Below are 25,452 nucleotides of genomic sequence, written 5' to 3' on the forward strand. Positions count from 1 at the left end.
TAAATTCCCTCTTGACTTCAAGTTGAAATTATAATGATGCCTCGCTTGAAGTGCCCAGAGGACACTAATATCCGTGACACATGGAGTGTGTAGGGGAGGGGAAGAACAGTATTAATTACCAGTTCATCTTTGAATTCTAAATATTAGCATAAAACAAGTCTTGCACTAACTCTTAATGGGTCTTCATGGTTGTTACATATACTTCAAAAGAGACTAGCTACACTTTCATTAATGCAGCAAGAAAGTATATGTATAACGGGCTTAATTTATCTTGGATTTCTTCCAAGTCTTAGGAAAATAGTAGGATGTGAATGCTTGGTTAATATCAGGTTTGTCTGAAACAGTTCAAAGGTGGTAGCCAGGCTGAAAGCTTCTGCTTAAATCTAATAAAACTGTCTGGTGTACACATATTGTTCTAAAAAGCTTTTTTCTCTTCTCTAATTTCATCAATACTTTCTTCTGTTCTTTGGATTAACTAAGTGGATTTCTGGAAACTCCAGCAGTGGAGCGGACTATCTTAATAGTTGTGAAATCATGAAAGTATCTTAAGATGTAAATAGCTTGTTTATTTTCTTCTGTGTAATGATCAGGCAAAATGACTATTGAAGCTTATCCTGTGACCCTCTATCTAAACCAGTGGGGTTTTTTGTTTTTTTTTTGTCCACTAAAATTGGATATTAGCAGAGGAACATCTGCTGGAATTGCTGTTCTTTTGTGTATAGCTTCCAATTTCATCTCAATTTCTAATTTAAATTAAAAATCAACACCTTGTGTTCTTCCTGAATAGGATGGGACGATAGGCTGCTATTAAGATTCTATCAGGTTTGCAGGGTTGATACTGGTGCAGGTGTGATTAATTTTCCTTCCTACTGTTTCTGCTTTAGAACTGCCAAAAGAGAAACAAAACCTGGGGAGATTGCTCTAGGCTCTTATGTTTGAGAGACAGGTACAGCACAAACTGTGTGTGGCATTTATTCAGGTAAATGGGTAAGACATCTCTTCTTTGCATGCTATGGTTGTAGTATACCATACCAAATTCTATTGCTTTAGTAGCTGTTATATTTAAAATAGTTTAGTTTTGGTAATTGGCTGGCTTTTCTACTATGTAATTTCTTCTAAAGTATAGAAGGAAAGCTTGCTGATGCTATTTTATATCCTAGTTTGCTTTTGAGAACAGACACAATAACACCTATATTAAAGGATATTTAAAGATCAGTTAGCTTCTAATCAGGTTGCTTAAAAATTTCAAGTATATAGATGTGCTAGGTAAATTGACTAGCAGAGAGGAGCTGTGGCACTAGGAAGGGTAACTAATGCTGCTTCTGAGCACTGGTATTTGCTGGTTGTATTAGTTTTTCATGTTCTGTGCTCATCACTCTGATCAGCTGTTTGAAACAAAGCTAAGTGATGAGCAGAGTGGTTTAAGTCTCTTTCCAGGTAGCTTTTACTTTGTGTACATATCGCCCTTCTCAGTAGTGTTAGTTATTCTTCCACAGTGGTCATGATGAACAGAGCGTTTCAGCGCTCAGGCAGATGTAGAAGAGCTGGCAAGTGGGAGAAGCTGTCCTTTTTGAGGCCCGTTTTCCACATGCCTAAAGCTTTTTGGGGGGGGACACTAGGCCTTTGTCCAACAGATACAAGAATCTCCTCCAAGAGGGAAGTAAAATCTGCTGTGCTCTTTGCAGATTAGAATGTGTGTGGAGGAATGGATTTCCTTTATGTAGAAGAAAAACAGCTTTACCGACTTACTGAGTGGTACTGAGTTTCTGCAAGTCTTTTCTAATGACCTGAAGGAGAAGGTCTTCTGTAGGTACTGAACAAAAGGCATTTTTTCTCCTACTGGACAGTGTGCAAAAGTTCAAATCAAAGAAGTTTACCTAAAATAGGTTTACTTCAGTAGCTATGACTCTAGAAGGCTTGTGGTGTCTTTATTCCTGCTTCCCAGTCCTTACTCATTTTGGTTCAAAATTTGATTTCCTGCGGTCACTGAGGATTCTGATCTCAACTCAAATCCTGAATCTGTGTTGTCTGAAGCCTCGACTGAGCCTATAGCACTGGCAGGTACATAGCTATTGCAGCAGATGCCAAGGGGCCATGTGGGTATACCTTATTGAGAGTACTTTAGGTATCTGTGCAGTGTATTTAGGAGCATTTTTTAGAAATCTAGGCTGTTAATATGGCTTGCTCTGAAGAGACTGGATCTTCCTGTAGTTTGTCTGGTATCTTGAGTAAAGACAAGGATTCTTTACAACATTTGAAGGCAGGTTTGATAGATAGCAGTGTTGCATTTGAGGTAGTTCGGTCAAGTTGGGGATAATTCTGCAGTAAATCTGTGACTTTTGTCACTTTATATTCCTTTCCAGCTTCAAAGTTCTTGTTAGCTGGTATTTACAGATTGTCACAGATGCTTTTGACTTCACAGCTTTTTTGCCCCTCATACTAACCTGATCTTCACCCTTTCTATTCTATTCTTTCCCTAATTCCCACTGGAGAACATAAGTGGTTTTTTGAAAGCTGTTAGTTTGTTGTTTGATTTTAGGGTTTTTTCTTTTTTAGACAGGCTGGCTCCTGAGTGACTAAGAGGTCCAGCTTTTAATGCAGGAGCTACTTCTTGCTTGCTCTACAGCTAGTGTCTGTCTGGAACTGTGATACTTGGCTCAGCAACATAGTGCAGAATCACTTTCTCAGTGGAGAAAGAGTAACTAGGGCTAGCACCAGCCTTTATCCATGCTAAATAGAAAGGTTTACAGTAGGTTTTGAGTACTGTAAAGAAGATAGCTGAAATTTGGAGACGAATTGCCTAGTTATTTCAGTTGCCTTTCTTTGTAAAGCTCAGTTTTATTTCCCGCAAGATGAATACCGGTTTTTATCACAAATGTACTGACAGATTGTAGTGTTGAAAAAATGCTATAAAATCGGTAAGCTTAGTGTTTCACTTGGCACTTAGCAATCTTCAACTAGTTATTAAATGATAAATGCTTGCTGTATTTGTGCATTCCTCTTGTCTTGGCTTGGATAACAGTATGTTCTGCTTTGTGTCACCTGACTTAATCACTCTTAAAAGACAGTCTGGATTACCTTTTCCTTAGGGGAACTTTCAGAAGCCTATAGTCCTCTATCCCTTTATTCCAAATACTAAGATCTCCCTGTTAATAGCTCTAGCTCAGCTTGTCTTTTTTTGAATAGCATTTGTTGCATCTACTGCAACAGGTACTTGGCTTGCTATGCATCTATCGCATACATGGTTTGATTTTTTTTTTGCAATTTTATGTGACATCAGTATTGCAGAAAGGAGAACCTTGATTGAAATCTGTGACAGAAGTCATAATTGAAAAATCCAAAGAGGAGTTCTAAGTCCATAATTATAAATCTAGCTTAGAACTCTGTTCTGTTTCTCCTGGCTTCCCTTTTTCCTGTAAAGTTCCTTGGTCATAATTTTTATTACCCTGGAATAGATAATAATGTCTCAGGCAGGCATGCAAGATTCCACAGTGTAACTTGCTGGTTTGAGTTTTTTACTGCCCTTGTTCTAATGTCAGAAAAAGTGGAATAATCGCTTCAGAACAGCACCCATGCTGAAAGCAGACTTCAGGGAAAATAATGTTCATGGAAGGTTAAGGGCAAGAATATGGAAAATTTCTCTTCTCCCAAGCTTTGTTTCAACCTGGGAATTTCATGAGCTAGTTTTGGTTTCTCCGAAGTATTTTTGTCTCAGTCTGCCATTGGATCCAAAAAGCTACTAAAACCACTTCAGCCTTAGGTCACCTGTGTAACACTCTGCCAAGCTTTGTATGAACTGCTGTCTTCTCTTATTTCTGTTCTTCTGACCATGGCGCCTGTTGGTTTAGTTTGATGCCCTTCAGTTCGTGTCAGGAACAAGAAGACGTGATCTATTTCTAACCATCCCTATAGCCTTTTGTAGCATTGTGGGCCTCTATCACATACTTCTGCTGTCTGTCTTTCAGGCTGAGGACTTTTGACCAACTTTTTCATTCCTTCCAAGGAGGTGATTTGATTCTTTGTTCGTTCTTGTTGCTTTTCTTTTGACCTTTGATTTCTAACATCTCCCCTCTTGGGCAATGTTACTCATACCCTCTCTTGGGAGAGGGAGGAGAGCCACACTGCTTCACTCCATCTTCAGCTACAGAATCATACAGTGGCATAACACTGAATGTAGTCTTCCTTGATTCTCTAGTCTCCTGTTCTAGCCAGGGTGTACTTTCCAAATCACTTCTGAATATTAAGTAGTCAAGGCATGGATGAGTGTGGGAAGCAGATCTCATACTGGGATCTGATCAAAGAACTTGTGTTGAGCTTTTGGCTTTCGTGGGTTGAAGGAGTATCTGTTTATGGAATTGACAGGTCACAAGATATATTTTTTTGAAGCTTTGCTCATCAGTACAAATTTGCACAGAAGAACAAAGTCACAGGTATTAACGCAGGGTTCTGTGGGGCTCTCTGAAAATCATTTTACTTTCAGCAAAGTCAGAAGTTCAAATCGCAAGATTTGAAATATTGTACTGCTCTTCTGACAGCTGGTACATAGAATTCTTTAAAAGATGCCAATTATTTCTCTCTTTCCATGGTAAGATGAAACTGTATATGTTATTCGAAGAACTAGTTTAAAGGCTTCCTAGAATGCCACTTTGCTAGTCACTAGAATAAAATTGTAGTTCCTGATCATTCAGCTAAGATTATATTGTTTACTTGTTTAATAAGCATTATGCTTGCTCATTCAGTGGGGGGAAAAAAATCATCTGTGTCATTGTTGATATGTTGATTAGTTTTAGAAACCAATACTTTTGTTGAGACCTGTGACACAGGAGGTCCCTAGAGATGGCAGAAATGGAAGACATTTGCAGTAATATAGAAGTGTTTCAACAAAACTGGTAAATGTGGTAGCTGATAGCATGGATTGGTATTAAACATAGTGTTTTTCTTCTTTCTTGCTGGAAAATCATAGCAAAGTCAAGTTATGACTGGAGCCTGTGTACCTGAGTAGCTAAGTTTTCATTGGTGGTGGTTGTTGTTGTCGTTCTGAAAGTGTAAGGAAAATAAATGGTTTGGAAGTCAATCCTATGCTGTTCGCTCAAATTGAAGTGACCACAGTTGATAGTTTGGACTTCAGAGCTGGAACTTAATCTCCTTGAGTGCAGCAGAAATGAGTATATGCTGGGGTTGGGGATGGGGGAATGGAGTAGGGTGGAGATGAATAGCAGATAGCTATAAAAAGCAGAGGCAGGAATTGCTTCTATTTCATAGGACTAGCACTGCTGCTATGTGTGTAATGGTGAAAGGCCCTGCTTTAGAATGGGGATGGGCTCTTCAAGAACCTGTTGTGTCCTGTGACCTGAGAGTAGCTAGCAGAACAGCTTTTCTTCAGATGAACTCCAGGCATGACTACTGCCTGGTCATATTTCCTGCAGACCTTCTAAGAAAGAAGCTACTGACTTGCTTCTGGCACTGTGGAAACTTAGTGAGCTGTGTGCTTCCCATTTACTCAGGGATACTGCTGCTCTGCCTGCCGCAGCTGTCTGACAGAAGGTGCTGCAAAAGGTCAGGGCCAGTACTTAGGTACTGGGAACAAATACTCTGTTTCTAAGACTTGTCACAAGGTTGAATTGGCTGAGATTTGCTTTGGGTTTTTGTCTAGGGTGCTAGGATATGAGAAGCTTGTGGAATCTTTCTTCCCGTGGTTTAGCTTCTTCCGTAGATGGATCTCCAGAGAGTTTTCCCTTTGCTTTGTGTGTGGTCTGAGGTGGCTGTATTGATGTGCTTCCTTGAGGAGCTCTAGTCAGTCATGGCATTTTGGCCTTCTGTGATCTACCTGAAAATGGGTCATTGTTTCTACAGGCGTTACCTAAAGCTACTATGTGTCTTCAGATGATTTTTAGAGCGCTGCAGGTAAAATGTTTGCTGTCCTGCGGTATGTCAAGACCCCCTCATATTGGGAAACTCCTGTTGCAGTCTGCCATTGCACAAGGATCAGAATATCTTCAAGCCTTCACTTGAAGATCTTTCTACAGATGCATAGTCTGTTAAGGTATAGGTATGTCATGATCTAGTAGCTTGATCACCTTGAAAAGAAGCATGCTATAGTCCTGTTTCACAAAGCAGTAGGCACTGCCAATTTGATGTTGACATACCCCTTTGAGTTCCTCCTTGAAGTTGTTTCATCTTTTAGATGCATGCAGCTGGTTGATGGTAGGACTCTTCTACCTAGTTGCTGGGTAATTTTCTTTAACTGAAGGTGAGTATCTACCTGGCTGTTAATTTTGACTTATTCACCTGTTGTTTTTATTTGTGCTCCTTTTGCAATGAAATGAGTCTTAATAGTCTAGACATCTAGGTTTCCCCCTGCCGCCCCATATGTGTGCACACATACACACCCCTCCAGTTTTGACTTAACTTACTTTGGGGGAGGAGGGGAATGAAGTGTTCAAATTCGTGTAGGTGGAGATACCAGCTTGTTGGCTGTTAACCTTGGCAAAAAGTAGCCCCCTCTCCTCCTGGTTTTGCAGGCTTCCTAAAGATTATCAGGTGGAGCTAATTTATGAGGAGTCACCCTCACACAACAGTAGGGCTCCAAAGTTTGTAAACATCGTCTTGCTTTTGTGACAGGGCCAAGAGGAGTATAACTGCAGTAATTACTCTCAAATAGAAAACTTCAACTTGCTCAACTGCTTTCTGCTGCTGCTGTTTGCAGTACTCTGCCCTGGCCTTCCACAGCACTCCTAACAAAATGGGGCTGTTTAGCCATGTTTTCTAAAGGGAAGGCTTTTGTTTAGGACTTGCTATGCCGGTGGTGCTTACTTCTCAAATGAAAAATGAAAGTTTGGAGGATAGGCATCTTTATAATTTGGTGTGGTGAAATGGCCTCTTGAGTTCAGCAGACAAATTCTTGCACGTGAATGTGGCCCACAGGTTTCAAAAAACAGCCCTCTCTCCTCCACTTCCCCTCAATGGGGAACATTTATTCCTTCAGTAGAAGTCTCCATTATGGTTTTATAACATCTGCTTCTAAAAGACTGACCTGCAGGCTTGTTCCATCTGTCTGCTATTAAAACATCTTTGTGTTGATGATGAGTCCTGGACCTTCTTAGAATCTGTCTTCATTTCTTCTGTACTCCCTTTGGACCTCTGAGTTAGTCATGAGGAAGTTGTAAGAACTTGCTGCAGTGCTCCTGGGGAAGGAAGTGGAATATGCTTGCCTTGAAGTCAGCTTTTTCCATGGGAAGCAGACTGCCTGGGGGAGGGGGAGAAGTGCTGAAAAAAGGTAGGGGGGAAGCCCCCAGACCTGTGCTTGCTTCACAAGGAAACCAAGTATGAGAGTTGACTTAATGGAGTTGGTTGCAAGGAATATTGTTGATTACTTATTCCAGAAGTCACAAAAAAACTAGACTAGTAATAAGAATAGTGATACACTGCTGGTTTTGGACCTGATTTTACAGAAGGAATGTTCAAAACCACATGTTGCCTATCCTTGATTGAGGTTTGAAAGGAAATTATATTGACTTTTGATGAAACCCTGTGTTTACTCTGTGACTGTGGAACAGGGAGAGAAGGTGAGCTCTGGATTTGTTTAGGAGCCACACTTTTTATTTCATAGCTGATTCCTGATTTGAGGTTTTTCTTTGTAGGAACTCTCATCAGTCCTTTTATTCAGACAAAACTGATAATTCTTTGTCTGTTAGAATAAAAGTATTTTAATACACAATAGCATGTTATCAATGCAGAAAATTCAAGCTTCCCTTTTTTGCATTTTTCAGACTTGGAGAATTTAAATTCTATACTGGACTGGAAAGGGCTGTCTGCAGATTGATCATTTTTTCTGGGATAAAAAAATCTGACATGGCCGGTTGGCAAAAAATAAAATCCCACCTTTTAAATGCTGCTTTGCAAATACCAAGGTAATAGTTCACGAAAAGACAATGCCAAACCACTATTGCAGGTCTTGTTTCCCCCCTCCCCAGAAAGGAGGTCGCTGGGATAGCATGGGAGTGTTTTGTTTAGTGTAAACAGTGGAATAATGCTTTGAAGTTGCTTTTGTCAACACCAAGGGGGGGGGGGGACACGACAAAAAAAAACCAAAACAACAGAAGCAGCATAACCAGGACAAACATGCTTAATTTGTATCTTTCCAAACTCCTTGGCATATCTATTTATTTAACTCCTGCCAAATGGTTCTTTCATAAAGCTGTACTCTTCTGCAGAAGTGTGCTGATGCTCTTCTGACTGGTAGCCTTAACGTCCTCTGGTTTGTTTTTTTTTTATTTGATAAGCACAAATGTTGTCATGTTTAATTCTTTCTGGAAGACAAATCTACTGACTTTGGTGGCTAGGATCAAATGTATTTTCAGTGCTGTATGCTCACCCTTACCTTATCCACTCCCACTCCAGTCTGTGACATGGTCACTTTTCAAATATTTTCTAAATATTTTGTTTGTTACTAGGTGCTACTTCACAAAGCTTTTTTGATATATGAGAGTAGACTGGAATGTGCATGTCCTGCTGTTGTGAGGTGCTAGTCATATCACCCTGTAGCAAGTTCTGTGCAAGTTAGAAAAGAAGTGAGTGTAGTTGTGTATGTGCATTATTCATAAAAGGCTCATGAATTTGGGGCATTCTTAGGATACTTGGTAGAAAACTGTAGCATTTTCTGTTAGCTTTATGCAGGAATCTAGACACATAATAGTTTTTAATATAGTTTTTAAGCTAACCTGTTCTTATTAAAGACACATCAAAGAGCTAATACACCACTGGATGATGTGATGGGTTTAAAAATTTTGCAGTATGGACAGACCTTATATTCTGGACAAAAGCTAAATTCATGTGAGTTCTGTCATTGTTTATTGTAAGTACAGTTGAAGGAAGATGTTGTCTGGTGTAAGTATCTGTACTGTAGGAGAATTACTTGCAGCTGATGCTAGCAGAGGGTGTGCTGGGTAGTCTGTATTAGAATTCCATACAAATAATGGCTAATACAAGGCAACGGTAGAGCTTTTTATAAATGAGTGTCCATTATGTAAGCTCAAAATATTCTTCAGAATTCATATTTGTTAGTGTTTTTCAGCCTATAGCTCTTTGGTTTTATTGGACAAGGTGACAGTATGGGTGAGTGTATGCATATTATAATTTCAACTAATAAATGTTTTTGGTAGTCAAGCATGTTTCTGATAGTTGAGCACTCACTGGAAAGCTGTCAGTGCAGCGTACCATGAATGTGTTCAGCAACATGGATGCTTCTTCATGAATTTTTAGCTGCTTTGAAGTGCAGAAGGTTAGTGTGAGACTTGATACTTCTGAGGGGGGAGTGGTGATGGTGGTGTTTGAATCGGGAGGTTAAGAATCAGTTTCCTGTTTTGAGGCGCAGTAATTGTAACATGATGATCCAATGTGCTACCACAGAGAGGAATTCTTCTTTAAAGTTATTGACTAGCTGGAGGTGAGGAAGAGATAATCAAGTTGGGTTGGTAACCTTAACTGTCTTCTCTAGAGGCAGAATAACCACAAAAATCAGTTTCTCTCACTATTGTTTTTACTGTTTCTTTTAAGGGAGTTTTGAAGGGTGACTGTGTAACTGTAGGAGAAAGCAGGAAGTTGCACAACTGAGAACTGTCCCAGCTGAAATGGATCTTCCAGGAAATATGCATTTGTCCATCAATACCGTTTACTACCATTTGAGTAACATCTCTAATATCCTGCAAGTATAACTGGAAGCCTTCCTGAAATGCTGCTGCACTCCATTACTCATATGTAAATTGGCAAGTGCTAGCCTCTTACCCATAAGTAGACATGAGGAAACTGAGGCTGTGGGATAGCAGTAAGCAAAAAGATTGTCTTTGTTATGTACATTCTTCAAGCTTTTTATAGCTGGGCTTACAGTTTTTAATGGTCGCTAGTGGGAGGATGGCAAAAGCTTGAGACCAGGCCTGTGCAACATGGGGCTTGCAGAGCTGTGTCCCTGCCCTGCCTGCCACCAGGAGGCAGTGTGGGCGTCAGGGGCCAGTTATTTGGCCAGAAATTCAGTTGTTCCACATCGTGGAACTATAGAGTAGTAGAGGAATACTTTCAACTGCAGAGTGTGTGGCAGCTTAGGTGGTTGGATTTGCCACCGGGGCTATGGGACTCCTTACTTCAAGTGTCCTAAAACTAGCAGAATGCCTATTTATACCTTCCACCATGAGCATGCTGGAACAGTGTATTGCGTGGAACTCTCTTTACCCACAAAAATTCCCTAGCATCCTAGGCAAAGATACAAATCTGTTCTCAAGTGGAATGACGGGAAGGCATAGTTAACTGTTTCCTAAGACAGCAAGTCCAGCTTAGATTTTTTTTTTCTGCCTTAGCCTATGTGGGCAGTCAGATGAAACAGCCAATTTGCAGTAGAAAAGACCAGCCCTTACATAAGATGAGTAAGTGGACATCTGGAAGCACTTGAGCACCATTTTGTACTTCAAATATGAATCAGTGTAACACAGGAAAACTGAGGGATATGTTAGAAGATCAGTTGTTAAAGGCAGGAGAGGTGGATAACAAAGCTTTAGATCATGTGCTGATTTGCAGAGTTCTGCCTAGGCTAACAATTTCCTTGCCAAATAAGGAGACTTGCACTTGCCAGAAAATAAAATTAGAGCAATGTTGCATATTATTTTCTAATACTATTCACTCTACATCTATTTTTCAGGTAGCAGTTTAGGGAGAGGGGTGCAGGTAGTGTTTTCAGAGTATAGTAGGACCCTACCTATCCTTCCCTAAATGTGAGTTTTGGGGGACAAGGTAGAGCAGGGAGTTGGAGGGTGAAGATACTGAAATGCTCCATTAACATTTGTTTTCCAGAAATGTGTGGAGCTGTGGGTTGTGCTGTGTTGTCATACCTCACAAGCAGAGGCCTTTACTTTCTCAGCTCGTCTATCAGTTGTCCTTTTCCAAAGGCAGTTCAAGCTCAAGTATGCCTCTGTCCAGTGTTGCAACTGCTGAGCTTCCTTTTTGCCCTCCTTCCTTCAGCATAATCTAAATGCTTGCCACTAAACTTTCTATCTGTTTCAGTGATGGAAAAACACCTTCCCTAATATTTGTTTGAAGCTGAAAGTACAGAAGAGAGTCTTTTTAAAAGGCATAGTTTGTGGTTTATATGTTTCTATAACTAAGCCGTAGGAAAATACACACTCGGTTAAGTAACATTTCTGAATAGACTGATCCCTTGCTGTAGTCACGAAAGACCTTGGGCAAAGAGCCTTTCTGCTTAGGGTGCTGCACTGATCTTTATTCTTGCTGCTGCTGTTCTAAAATGGGAACATTTCAGTGTTATGATCAACCCTCCTTGGTGGGGAGGTGAGGGGCATACAAAGCGCTGATGAGCTATCTCAAAGTAAAAAATATACATCTTCTGATGTAAGAATTAAATAATCCTAAGCACCCTAGAAAAGATAACTGAATTCTTACATAATCCTCCTCCTAACAAGGTGCTCTTTCCATGTGAATTTGTAGATTATCAGCCTGTGGATTCTGTACACATTAATGCTTGGCTCTGCAGTACTCAGTTTCAGGTTTTGGTGTGGCTTTCCTCTGAGTGCAGAGATGTGTATATGAGGGTTTTGGGATAGTGGTGCAGTAACTTTCTCTGTTGTTAGAGGCATTTTGCTTGGTTTTAAATGTATGTGAGAATCCCATTGTTAACTTGGACAACAAGGAAATGCAAACCAGGTAAACATTACATGTGTGCATGTAGTAACTTCGGAAAAATTTAGTATTTGGATGTCAGTATCTATCTTGCATATTTCTTTGTAAAACTAAGATGCCTGAAGCCTTGCTTTAGTGTGAAATAAAGACAATTTTTTTTTACAAATAATTTTTTAAGTTGTCTGAAATGTTTTTCTTTCCTCAGGGAAAAGTATACTACTGGGTGTGCTTCCTTTAACAGTTACATTTCTCCTGTCTTTTGGAGGTCAATTTTTCACATGAACCCTTTCATCAGAAGTCTAAATTCTTTATAGATGCAGAGTGGTCTTTTGTGTGTTTCTTCTTCATATTTTTCTAGAAAGCAGCAAATCGATCAGTTATGTAGACTGATCTTTTGTGTGCTTTCTAAAGGATGGCTCTGATTTTATTCCCTGTTTTTTTTTGATCTTTGTTGCTAAGTCTTAAGTATCCTACTAGTTTCCCAGTGTTAAGAACCCCTCACTTCATTCAAACCTTAGGGCTACTTATGAAAATTATTTCTGTGGCTGAGCAAAGCTGAGGATGAGTGGGAGGAGAATAATAATTCAGTCCTTGGAGTGTGTGGGGATGTTTTTGTTTTGCTGTTAGCATCCTTTGCCCCATGGTTTTTAATGCTGTTACATTCCATGCTTTTGAGAAGATGCCTTCAAGGGCTTTCACATGGCAGCAGAGAAGTGAAAACGTTAACAGCTTTCAGCTGGCTTTCTTGTAGCAGCAGTATCTGCTTATTCCAAATCATTGTTTGTCTGGTGTATAACAGTTTTTTATTACTGTCTAACTGGTGTCTTGTTTCTTTTCAGAGATCATTCACGTTAATAATAGAAGCATGGGATTGGGACAACGATACAAAAGCTGGTGAGTATTTATATAAAACTTGGGGTTTTCACTTTGTGCTGTAGGTACACAGATTGGAGAGGGGAGAAGTGGTGTGCTGCTGCAATTTGTCTGAATGTACGCCTGCTATCTAAGTGAAGGGCATCTATAAATCGAAGCAGTGAATATTGGGTTAGGAACAGTGAAAAATTACTGATGATAGGAAAAAGAATGGAGAATAGTAAGTCAATATTGTAATACTTTAATAATTAGCTTTAAAAGAAAAATGTTTAAAAATCATGGTAGGCCTTTTTTTTCTTTTTAAGGAAAATTGTGCTGCAGAGCTGCATTTTAAAGTCTTTCTCAGTTTACCTGTAACCATGTTGTGCAATACTTTTCATGATCAGGTAAACAAATAAGCATTCTTGCTTCTGATAAACCATGCTTGATGTTTGTGATGAAAGTAATGGGATAATTCCTGTTTCTCCCCAGGTACTGAAAGTTACCTTGCATTTATAGTCTGAAAATGTAATCCCGGTATCAGAGCAGGGCTACTGATCTGAAGGAAAAGCAAGATTATTGCCTAAATACTTCAAAAATCATGTGAAAGGTGCTGGTTGCCATATTGTTACAAAAGTAGGACTCCAGCTTGAGCCTACTCCTTAGGACTGGTTTACAAACCTGCTTCAAATAAGGATTTTTGGCTACAAGTTTTAAGTGAATTTCAGGTTTTCATTGTGGTTAATGATGAACTATTTGATCTTGGCTGGGATCAATATAGAGGAAGATAAGTGTTTGGACATTAAGATAGCAAAGATTTATGTCCCATATCATGATCAGTTTCTAATAGGTTCCATTCTCTGCTGCTTCATTCCTGGCCATTCTTACCAAGATGTATCAAGCATAAAAAATTGGTGAAGCTCAACTGATAGTAAGGTGATGTTAGAGTTTCGAGGCCCTTTTCCTTGAAGATTGGGATCAGCCCTGCTTGCATTTTCCTGGCAAACTTTCCTAACTTAAGAGATTCTTCTAACATACTCTATCTCCAATGATAGACAACCTCATGATGAGTTTGTAGTTTTTTCCTGAGCCCTCCTTCTCTTAAAATTAAGCTTTTGTCTTAACAGCTGGTTCAACCTTTTATAATAGGTATGTTTTTGTTAGATCTCTGGTAGTTCATGTTGCTGCTGTTAGTTGGTTCACTGCTACCTTGAATAGCACTTCCCAAATCTGGACATGGTATTCAAAATGAGATCTTGAGTACTAAGCAGAGTCAGCCTGAATTTTTAGTAAGTTTAGATATCCTATGTAGCAGCAGATTGGAGGAGTCCTCTTGAATGTTTTGTTCACAAAGTGCTACATGAAACTAATTCCTTTAAATAGTTTCCATTTTGAGAACAATTTACCCAGGGGTAGATAGTACAGAAAATGTTGGAATATTCATGCCTTAGTTCTAGATGGCAGATCAGCTCATGAAGTGGTGTAGAAAGGAGTGAACATGAGGAGCCTATCCTGTATCCATTTAAGTGGTGAATTTTGGTTTTTAATAAGCTGCTTAATAAATAATGGTCTTGTAAGTTGCTATATTTATGTCTTTTGACCTGCAGAATCCTCTTGCAAGCCTGTAGATATAGAACCCAGGTTTCTATTTAAATACACTTGATAAGGGGACAGTTGCTTTAGGCTTGTGTTAAGTTTTTCTGTAGTTTTTAGGTTTTTAACGTGCACTGACAAATCTGTTGACTTGCATTGGTGACCCTTTTTTTCCTGAACTTCCGGCCCACAGTATATACAGCATCTTCTGGAGGCCCAGTGGGCCATCTTCTTAATTTACCAGTTTCCATGAACTACAGGAGTCTATACAAGTGTCATGTTACACAGTTTAGCTCGCATGAGAAATTGCTAGTGGAAGGTGAATTTCCCTATAATATAGGCTACCAGAGAGGAGCTGTTAAATTGTATTGCATCTGAAACCTAGAAGGCTGGTAAGCCTGCAATTTGACAGAACGCTAGCTAAACACTTGTCTCTGTTAAATGCTTCTGTAGTCTGTGTACTGATTCCATGATAGAGACCTGTTGCTTTGCCACGCTGCAGTTTAGACTTGTATGTTGGATTTCCTTAATGCTGAAAGGTTTTTTTTTTTTCCTTCTTCTGCAGTCTTGGCAGGTCAAAACCAGTAGGTTTTGCCTTGTGAATCTGTCAAGATGCAAAGACACTTCCTGTGTATTTCTGCAAGGATTACTGAACTGTCAGACAGGCACAGATCAGTAAAAATTCATGTGTAAAAGCACAGGAAAGGGAATATGACAACTTCTCCAGGAAAAAGACAGCAATATCTGTATCCTGGAGGGGTGAAGAGAGTATCTGTGGAAATCTGAACTCCCTATCATATCCTGAACACTGTGCTGATCTTCGGATCAGGTTACCTGTGTCTTCTGTTGCTACTGTAAGATTAATCAAAGTAAACTGCCAGAGTCTGTTTATAACGTGATTAGTTAGTTCCAAAGTCAGGTTTTGCTTTCCTTTAGTGGGGAGGAGTAAGGCTGAAACTTACATGCAGGTCCTGTGTTCCAGCTTGGACTTTCAAGTGGGTATTTAAGAAAACCCCAAACCAAAACAAAGCCGAACCAAACCAAAACCTACCCTGAATACCCAAACAAAGTAACAAGCAAACACAAAAATCCCCAAATCTGGAAAGAGGAGTTTCCAGTGAACAGCTTGAAGCTTTTAGAACAGTTGCCATTCTTCCCTCCCTCTCTGTCCTAGCATCCTGTGTTTCTTCCTTGTGCTCATTAAAAGCAAGGCAGGGTTGCTCAGAGATCTGTGAAGTACCATCTCAAGAACCAGTCTGTCAGGGCAATGTTTCCCCAGTACTTACCTCAAACTACAAACCAAGAGACTTACAAACCCCAGTTCTTGAACTACTCCTGTGCTTTTCCTCCTCTGTGCTGCAGCACTGACTTGGAAGTAAGCTTGTGGCAGTATAATGTTACCACTTGTTTGCTCTGGGGGAATGTGGGACAGGAAGAGGAAACTGTCTTAAATACAAAGTCACTGTAAAGGGCCTGTTGTGCCATCTGTCACAGCAGTTCATGCTACTTTCTAGGTAAATCATTTGACTAGGTAAACTTCTGGACCCTAGCAGAGGTCTTAGCAATGCATAACCTGGTACTGCCATTATGAAGCAAGCTGGCATCTTCATGTATAAAGTGATCTTCCATTAGATTGTCTACCTCAGGGATGCAGTGGTTTCCTTCCTCCTTTGTCTTAGCCTGTATGAGACTTGTGCAAATACCTGTGCAAAAGCAGTCTGCTTTTCTAGAAAGGCTTGTAGAAAACTTTTTTAGTGATTAAGGAAAATAGGCCTTATTGCTTCTGAGATGCGTGGAGGGGAGCTTTGAGTAGTGTGTGCCAGTAACCAGACAAATTCAGTTATGTAGCTCATTGTCTTTACTGAGACCTAAAAGTAATGGGAGTTCCTAAGATGAATTTTAATGGAAAGCCAGATGCAGGGAGAAAACTTGCTTCATCAAAACAGTTAAATGTGGGAGAGTGGATATCTTCAGAAACACGTTGGCATGGTGGGGGAGGAACCTTGACAAACATGTTCTTCCCTGCAATTACTGATCTCTTTGGAAGATGCAGCTTCTCTTTGGGATCAGTCTTAAATTGAAAGTAAACCAGAATTTTCATTCTAGTACTTAAGAATTTAGTATTAGAAATGAGATGGCTTGGAGCTGATTTCCTGATGCCTTTTGTAGTTCAGGGTAAATTATTTGGCTTGCTTATTTAGGTTGTTAAGCCCTATCTTTACTTGTGTAAGATAGAGGAAAAGCTCTTAAGATTCAAAATCTTTTTCAGAGTTTGTGAAGATAAACTTTGAGTGCTTAAAAAAAAAAAAGGCACTGTTGGGTTATTTTCCCTGTTCTTGACCGCCAGGTATCAAGAGGACTGTTCTGCATAGGTATATTTGCAGTAACTGTAATGCTTGTTCCAGTTGTTTAACTGACTCTGAATTTAGTCTGAAGATGCTTGATAAGATTTTTATTACAAAGGAGTGGTTTATAATCTCAGGCCTGTTATTCAGTCCATCTGATGCACTTTGAGGAAACACTTTTATAGCAGTGGCTGTTGCAGCCATTTTTCATTAGCCTGTGTTGCTTATAGCTGGAAAACAGCTCTAATAATGTGCATTTTCTATTTGTTCAAATTTCTTGACCACTCATGATTCAGCATTTTTTCTTTATAGTTTTTCAGATCAATAGTCATTAGAGAAGAATAAGATTATAAAAGGATGCTGAATCTAATCACAAAGCTTTTAATGGTGACTGGTGGTATAACAGATATCTGGTTCAGTCAAAAATAAAATGCAGGCAGCCTTTCCTAGTTTGCACGTTTCTTGTCCATGTTGCTACTGACCATGTGCTGCTTGATGACAGAGGTCTTCTTGTATAAGAATTAAAGAACAAGGATAGACTTCAGTGTGTCATGTCTAGCCATAAAATGTTTTATGAAGACTAGCCCAGACAAGCATGAGTTGTAGCCTATACATGGCAATAGCACTTTAGTATTAAAGCAGAGATATGCTTTGAGTCTAAATATTTGGAGAAACTGTCAATGCTTAATTAAACCAGCTTTTTTAAAGTTCAGTACTCAGTAATTTTAAGAGAAAGTTGGTTGTTTGGTTTGTTTTTTTTTTTTTCTTACAGTAGAAGCAAACTTGAGAAAAAGACATTAACAGAATACATTCTAGAGTCTGCTACTTCTGTACCTTTTCTTTTTCTTTAACGTTGGAGTGACTGAAAATTCTAGCTCATCCTTTCACAGTCTGAGGGGGAAGTGCAGCTTTGGTAACAGATGCACAGGATACCCCTATGCCATCAATAACTTTCTAGGTGAGAAACAGTCACTCCTTTGACTTACTTTCTAAACAAATTAGGTTAATGAATAGTGGAAAGTAAGAAGGTCAAATCTATATACTGAAATTGATACTGCTTACTAAGAGCTTGGCATGTTTTATATTATTAATAATCTGGAGTTTATACTTCATCTCACTACCATTAGTGTTCAAGGGTTTGGTGGTTCTTTTACCATGCATTTTAAAGAATCTCTTAATTAAAGAAAGTGGATGCTGAAACTCCAAGCTGGAAATACTACAGCTATTTCATAAATGGGTATGAAATTCATGTATACCAGTGGAGCTTTCATATCTTTTTCTTGTCCTGAAATAGTGTTTGGAGTTCTAGCTGCAGCTTGCAGTCACCTAGAAAAACTCATGCAGTAGGATGTTACCAGATTTGAGTAGTGAAAGCTTTTGAGGACTTCTGTCCCTGGGGTTACTCACTGTCTACCCTTAATCCTTACTGTGCTTTGCTTATTTTTAACATTTGCTGAAGCAATTGTGTAATTTTGTTGTATAATTTAATTCAGCTGACTATAATGGCATCTCATCTCCTAGTACTGAAGTGTCTGTGCTTCTGTACTGAGTAAAATGAATAAAAATACAAAGTAGATATCTATAAATATTAAAATACTGTGGCAGTTCCATAATCTTATGTCCTAGAATCTTCTTGTCTTATGTGATAACACATTTGGTCTCGGTTAATGGAACTTGGCAGTAGCAGTGCCACTGCTTTCTATGAGGGCAAGACAGGCTGCTTATAAGACTGTATTGAGACACTGATCACAATTATGAGTAGTTCCACTGGGGATAAGGGTAAGCAGGATGCAGAGTTGAGAACAGCCCCTTGGCAATCCTGGGTTCGCCTGTATATTTCTTGTCAAAATGACAAATACTAGCTACGCAGTGTTCCATGAAATGCTTATTAAAGATGTTTTGCCTTTAGAGAGAATGATTACATGGAAACAAGCTAATTTATGTATATAATACAGGTCTACCAGAGCATTTACTATTGCATAGTAGTTTTGCAGCAGATATGTTTTGCTTTATTTTTAAAATTAAACTTGCACCAGAGAACTTTAATGTCTCAGTTACAAAGTTGTGCAGATTTTGCAATTTTATAAGGAAAAAAAAGGAGGCAAAAAGAGCTTCAAATCAAGATAAAGCTGCTAGTTGTCAGCGTGTGGGTGTGGTATGTTTGGCTGCCTTGAAAAATAAGCTATTTCCTATGGCTTATGTTCCAGGGTTTTTTAATATTTCCTTTGGGACACTTTTTTAAATTGGCCTTCCTGTAATGAACTTTGCAAGGCAAAGGAAAATTCAGTTATACAGTAGATCTTTATCATCTTCATGTTTTCTTTACTAGATTTTCTCTTAATGGTTTGAATGATTTTGATTTGAATATATATGCTCTTGTGTGCTATCAAACTTATAACCTCTTGAATTTACCATTTTCAAAAAGGTGAGGACTTGCTAATAGAACGAGTGGCACATGCTGGCATGATCAACCCAGAAGATCGATGGAAGACACTACAGTTTAATGGTCCTGTTGCCCATTTTGAAGTACAAATAAGAGTGAAGTGTGATGAAAATTACTACAGTGCTCTGTGCAATAAATTCTGTGGCCCTCGAGATGACTTTGTTGGTCACTACACGTGTGATCAAAATGGAAACAAAGCCTGCATGGAAGGTTGGATGGGAGAAGAATGTAAACAAGGTAGTATTGCTAGCTTTATTTCAGATTAGGTTAGCTTTAGTGTGTATATATAATAGGTATAAAGTGTAGATATTTCTGTGGTGTTGGTGCTGTAGCATACTAATTTTAATACATATGGACTTTGTCCTTTGAATGCGAACCTCTGAAAAAAAATCCTCTGCGAAGAGTGGAGCCCAGCACAGGATACAGTATTACTTGTGGCCTGTGCTATGAGGGATACATAGTAAATCTAGTATTCCAAGTAATGAAACGTCTTTTTAACTAATCAACTTTATTCAGAGTTGATGTTACTTTAAAGCAAAATGATGTATTGCCGTCTGTTAATGTAAGATTTTATTTAACAGTTATATCAGTAGTACTATAGACATTCATCCTGTGAAAATTCCCTTGTAGCACTATTTTTGCAAATGAAAAAGTTTTAGTGTAATGTATGCAAAGCTGAAAGCTTTTTGATAGTTCTTAATGTGAACAGAAATTAAGTGTAGTCACCCCTTTTATAATGTACCACTCAATCAAATCTCTCTGCGTTTTGCCTTCAGTCTCAGTAATTATGCTAACATTACTTGACATAGTCTTCTGAGAGACTTTTGGTTTTCTGTTCTGCTTCTTTTCAGTAAAAAGCCTGTTAATGACAGGGGAGACCATTTTTAAGGCTTATGCAAGGTCATGTGTGCTTGGAAGCATGGAAGCTTGGGATTTCTAGAATAATACCGGGTTTAAAAAATAACTGTATTTGAATGTTTCAGTGCTGACAGTCTTGCTGCAAACCTATTCATTAGCAAGTTTTTCAAAGAGTTATCCTAAGTTATTTCTTTCATAAAGAGCTGCTGTGGGATTGTTTTGTGAAATAGCTAGCTGTAAACAAAAGCTATTTGAATGTGGCAAAAGACAGTCTGCTTTGCATGAACAACAAACAGGATAAATGACAGAAGCTCTAGCTGAACAGTTCCATATTGCTGCTGTACAAATGGGTACCTAACTGCTCAAACTGATGCCTAAATCTGTTTCTGTTTACAGCTGTATGTAAACAAGGATGTAATTTGCTCCATGGGGGTTGCAGTACACCTGGGGAATGCAAGTAAGTCTACGTGCTTGAGTATCTTTTTGAGTGCTGATCTTTCTAGCATTTTCCATGTATGTTGCTAATTTTTTAAAAGTCTGCTTAAAATGGAAAAAAATCTATGTGAGAGCATCAATGGAAATTGATCTGAAATAAATTTCATGTAAGAACTGCATATACTTTGTACTGTTTTTCAATCCTATTTTTTACATATAAGACTGAACAGATTTGCTTCATGTAATCCAAAACTATACCTTTATCAAATGACAGTAATATTTTTCCTTCCCCCCTCTTTTGAAAATCCTTAGGAGCTCTGATCTCTATGTACTAATTGTACCCCTCAAATAAAACAGGGAACTTCTTCTTTGGATTGTCATGACTAAGAAATGCTCACACTCCTAGAACACTCAATATATGTGGTTTTTTTCACCAAAATATAGTGAACTTAACTTTTCCAAGAAAAAAAGGGTTGGTTTGTTCGGTTTTTTTTTTTAGTACTAATAGATACACATTAGCAACCCCAAACTAAACTTTCTAACCCAGGTAAATGGTTTTGGTCCCTAAATACAAGAGAACAGTATCTGAAATGTTCCCTTAACTTTTTGGTGAAGACTGCGGTAGCAAGAGTTGGTTGTTTCCTTGTAAAAGTTCAGGCATCCAGTGTAGTAGGACAAGGGGAAGTGAGTGTTATTTTTACACTGGCTGTTGAAGACAAGGGAGAGGTCTGCTTGGAAGTTGGGGGATCCTGTGTAAGTTCTCAATTTTATGGTGGTCAGAGTTGTATGAGTAGATTTGTGAAGTGGCTCCTTCTTAAGTTTTGTTGAATCTGTTTGCTTGGAACAATGTGAAACAGAACTGGCTGCAAGAACCCCTGAGAGCTAACAAATATCATTTGTGGCAAGCCATGATAGTTTAAGGCAATTCTGCCTTCTCCTCCTCCTAGGAACTATGCCAGTCATCACAGAAGTGGTAGAAATAAGATGCAGATCACTTAGCTTTGCTGGGCTTAGAGCTATGCTGGGGTTGAACTGCCAGTTTTGAGTCGTGGTAGGTGACGTACAAACAAGTCTCATCCTGCTGGAAAGCCTGAAGTTTCTGGCAGTGAGGTATACCAGATAACAAAGTCTTAAGTCAGTGCACTTCAGAGATGTTTCTTACTGCCCTGAAACTTTCATCAGATGCTGCTGACTTGTAGATGTGGTGTGTAGCAGCTCTCAAATCTGACTGAAAACTGTAAATTCCAGTATGTGAAGTTCAGCACTTAAGTGCATGTGCAGCTTCACTTCTGCAGAGCTATAAAATCTCCCTTAAAAGATTTTTTTTTCATGGCAGATATTTAAATCACAGCTTCCTTTCTGTGAGAGAGAATATTTCTATTTCATGTTATTTGTGATATTTTCATATCATTAAATATTTTGCGTGTGATTTAAAGTACTGTGTGTTCCTACTGCTGTTGGTGATTATTTTGTTTTAGGTTACAAGTAGAAATTGTGGTTGAGAGTTGTGCCAGTATCATTTCTGTCTGAGTAACAAGTATTCTTTCTCTTGAGCCTTCCAGGAACACATTTTTCTACTTGAGAACCTATTCTGGTACATTTTGGTTCATGTAAAGGTTTCTAGAGTTCAGTAGGTATCAAAGGAGTATCCTAGGAACCTAGGAATATTTGCTTTTCGAATGCAGGGAGCCTTTGAATAAAGGTGGAAAAGCAACATTTATGCAAACACACATGAGTACCCTTGGTGGGGAGGGGCAACACAAGGGAGGTGAGAGGTGGTGATGCAGTTTCCTTCTTGGCTTTCATTTCTCTGATACCAGCTGTATCTGGGAAAACAGAAGCTGGAGAGGAAGAAGAAGGTTTAAAAAAGGAAATACAAAACATTTAAAGATGGCTGGATCACTGTGGTGCTTTAAGGTATCTGTTAATAGGTAGTCTCATGGGCAAAGGCTATCCCTACAGCATGTCACTTGATACTAGAAGTATCTAGTGTTTTAAGTCCAAGTGCCCCCTTCTAACCTGCCCTGTTAAATTAAGCTCACAAAAAAAAATCCCCTCCATCGAGTCTATTGGAGTCTGAGCAGAAATCTTGCTATTTTGTTGGATGGATTCTCTCATCTGAAAGAAGATACCTTGGAAGGAAGAGGGAACAATATTTCGGATGGCTTGTATGCTATTGGCATTGTTTCTTACTGCCCATCTGCTTCAGTGATAGATCTGTGGTCAACAGGTTGAAGGAAATGAGTAGCCTTTCTATGGCTACTCTGTTTGCAGTATTGCAGAAAGTTCTTAGCTTCCTCTTTAAATGTGATTTGGTAGTTTGAGCTTGTTCACACAGATATCTTTAACCGGTATTCTGCAATAGTTATGAGGGTAAATTAGTAATGTGCTTTTAACACAAATGGATAATACTTTCTGTAGAAAAATGATGCTGAACTAAAAATAAGCAAGGCTTACAGACGTGACCTTTATCTTCAGCAGTACAAAGGAAGCTGTTACTTAAAACAAACTGCTATGTTTGGTGCTATTGAATTATAATCTAGATTCCTTCATCCTGGTTTTTGGACAGTTGCCACTGTCATTTAACAGGTGAAAACAATGTCTTTTTTTTAATTCAGAAAGAAAATGAAAATGTGAGAAAAACATGTGTGTGTGATGTATGGAAATCTGCTGGTGCCAATAGCTACTTGATTGCCAAAATCTGCAGTGGCATTTATAAATAGAAAAGTTGGAAAGTGGTTTCAATCTTCAACTTGCATGAGCATGCAGGTAACTTGAGCAATGGCTCTGAGGCTTCAGCCTAACTAATAGGAAAGATCTACCCTCCATACTTTGATGTTCCAGTGTAATTTGGAACTCTTGGATTAAATGTTGTACCAAAACAATCTTAAAAATAGCTAAATGACTGCAGACTGTTAATAAAGAATATGCCATTAGCTATAACTGTACAGCATCTGTTAGGCAAGTTCATGTAACTATTGTTTTGAGGAAGTTATGGTATTGTAAAGTTTGCCCTTCCTTTTGTTGAGCTTTCATCAAAGAAATGGAAAATAAGTTGGGGATGACCTGATGTAGGTAATGATTTTGTGGTGTGGCTGGGTCTGGGTGATAGGTTTGTGTAATTATGGAGGCGGTTCAGCAAAAGTAAAAACTTACTGATTAATGAGCAGAAATACATCCTTGAGGAAAGCAAAAGCAAGGTGGCTGAATCTTGCAAAGACTGGAAATTTCTATACTCTTTAAATAGTTGCTTGGGGTTGGTTTTTTTTTTTAGGTTTTTTTTTTGGGGGGGGGGTGGTTTGTTTTGTTTTGTTGTTTTTTAATGTGAAACCCAACCAACCTTAATCTACATCTAGACAAGTGTAATCTTTTTTTAACCTACAATGGCAGACCAAATGGTGTTGTTTGAATTCACCAGCCCAAAGTAGTGGAAGGATTGTCAAAGAAACAACATTGCCAAGCCATGATAATTGGTGCTTATTGTATGTTATTGGTGCTTATTGTATGTTATTGCATCATCTGAAGTACTTTGTTAAATTGCATTAAACTGTCTAGAGAAGATTGAAGTTTGATCTAATGGCTTATACCTGGCTTAGGCTCAATCACCTTAAGAAATTATCAGAGTTGAATATAGAGAAACCACAAGTAGCAGTCTCCTTCCTCAATTAAAACTGCTGACTTGAGCATGTTTGGTACCATGCATGAACGTCAGTAGGCTTAAAGACTTAATCTTTCTCTTCCTTGTGATCCAGAATGGTATGGGTTTGGCAGAAGTCCACATATGCCTCATATCTGGCCTACATTGTCATATTCCTGCCAGGATGATGGTATTTTCAGAAGCCTTTCTACTTTTCTTGTTGCCCTTGAATGGTTAAATTCCTCTTCCAAAGCAAAAATTAGAAAAAAAAAAGGAGTCAAATCCCTAATACTACTCAGCTTGCGTTCAGCTTCTGGAGCTGCAGTAGGACCCATGTTATGTCCTGGAAAATGCAAGTCTTCACACAACTGTAGTAAAAACATTTCTTTAGAATGTGTAGAGTAGCTGAAATGAACTAGAAATGCAGTCATTCATGGTACTCTAATGTGAAATTGTGCAAGCATACATTTTTAAAAAACGTTTGAAGTAAATGAATTTGTGCTTTTGAACTCTTACTCTAGAACTACTTTTGAGCTATGTGACAAAATTTTGATATTTACAAGATTGGTGATCTTCTTGTTTTTGTTTTTTTTTATTTTATCACATCTTAGGTTTGTCCTGTTGAAACAGGTTTTTCAAGCTTCCTGTCTAGTTCTATGCCTTTTGTAGTCCTGTATTCCACTTCAGCCCTGCTTGCGAGGCTGATTTCTTGTGTCCAGCAGTGCCTGCAGATGACGTAGGCCTCTCCTAAGGGGTTTTGCTCCCTTAATCTGTCACTACGAGGGCCAGAACCTCAGCTATAAATCAGTACTTACTTTATGAAGATGCAGGAACAAAAGCTTGAGTTGCAAACATGTGGTAGGACAAAGGGGAACAGTTTTAAACTGAAAAAGGGTGGATCTAGATCAGACACTAGGAAGAAGTTCTTTACTGTGAGGATGGTGAGGCACTGGCACAGGTTGCCCAGAAAAGTTGTGACTGCCTCATCCCTGGAAACGTTCAAGGCCAGGCTGGAGCAACCTGGTCTAATGGAAGTTGTCGCTGCCCATGGCAGGGTGGTTGGAACTGAATGATCTTTAAGGTCCCTTCCAACCCTAATCTGTGATTCTGTGAGCTACAACTGCCTGGACTGTTGGGGTTGTTCTAGATATCCTTTGTTAAACATTATAGACCTGCATAGTCTTTCTGTCCTTTTCAGTAGGAGGCCTACCAATATCACTGTTTTATTTCTGTCTTCATGACATGGGAAACTCTGCCTAAACTAACAACAACAAAAAACTGAATACTTGTAAACTTACTCTTGGGTACAAGGAGATCTGATGCTTTTGAAAGATTGTACAAGACTAACAGAAGTGTTTAGAGATTGATAAAGGAAGGAAATACAATGTCTGCTTTTAAAACTGAGAGAAAGCAAGAGATGAAGAACTTCATACCAGCTAGATATCAGCCAGTTCTGAACAATATGGCTTCCTTCCCCAACTGTTGCAGAATGGGATTATGAGAAATCTCATAAACTGCTCTAAACAATAAACTAGGAAGATTTGAGTAGTGTGCTAGTTGCTGTGGCATCTGACCATTTAAATTTCTGCAATCCTGGACTAGCTTTG

The 25,452-nt window shown here is 38.8% G+C and overlaps 1 protein-coding gene across 2 annotated transcripts in view; it reads left to right on the plus strand.

Moving 5' to 3' along the window:
* JAG2 (jagged canonical Notch ligand 2) overlaps positions 1-25,452 on the plus strand; it is a 68,098-nt gene that overhangs the window by 13,427 nt on the left and 29,219 nt on the right. For both annotated transcript variants that reach the window (XM_057416209.1, XM_057416210.1), the window contains exons 3-5: positions 12,522-12,576; positions 18,898-19,152; positions 20,170-20,230. In XM_057416209.1, the coding sequence (XP_057272192.1) occupies positions 12,522-12,576; positions 18,898-19,152; positions 20,170-20,230 (371 nt within the window). The remainder of the gene's footprint in view (positions 1-12,521; positions 12,577-18,897; positions 19,153-20,169; positions 20,231-25,452) is intronic.

The sequence above is a fragment of the Pezoporus wallicus genome, unplaced genomic scaffold, assembly GCF_028554395.1.
Source record: "Pezoporus wallicus isolate ANWC-B61680 ecotype Strahan unplaced genomic scaffold, APGP_CSIRO_Pwel_v1 scaffold_2146, whole genome shotgun sequence".
NCBI classification, from domain to species: Eukaryota; Metazoa; Chordata; class Aves; order Psittaciformes; family Psittacidae; genus Pezoporus; species Pezoporus wallicus.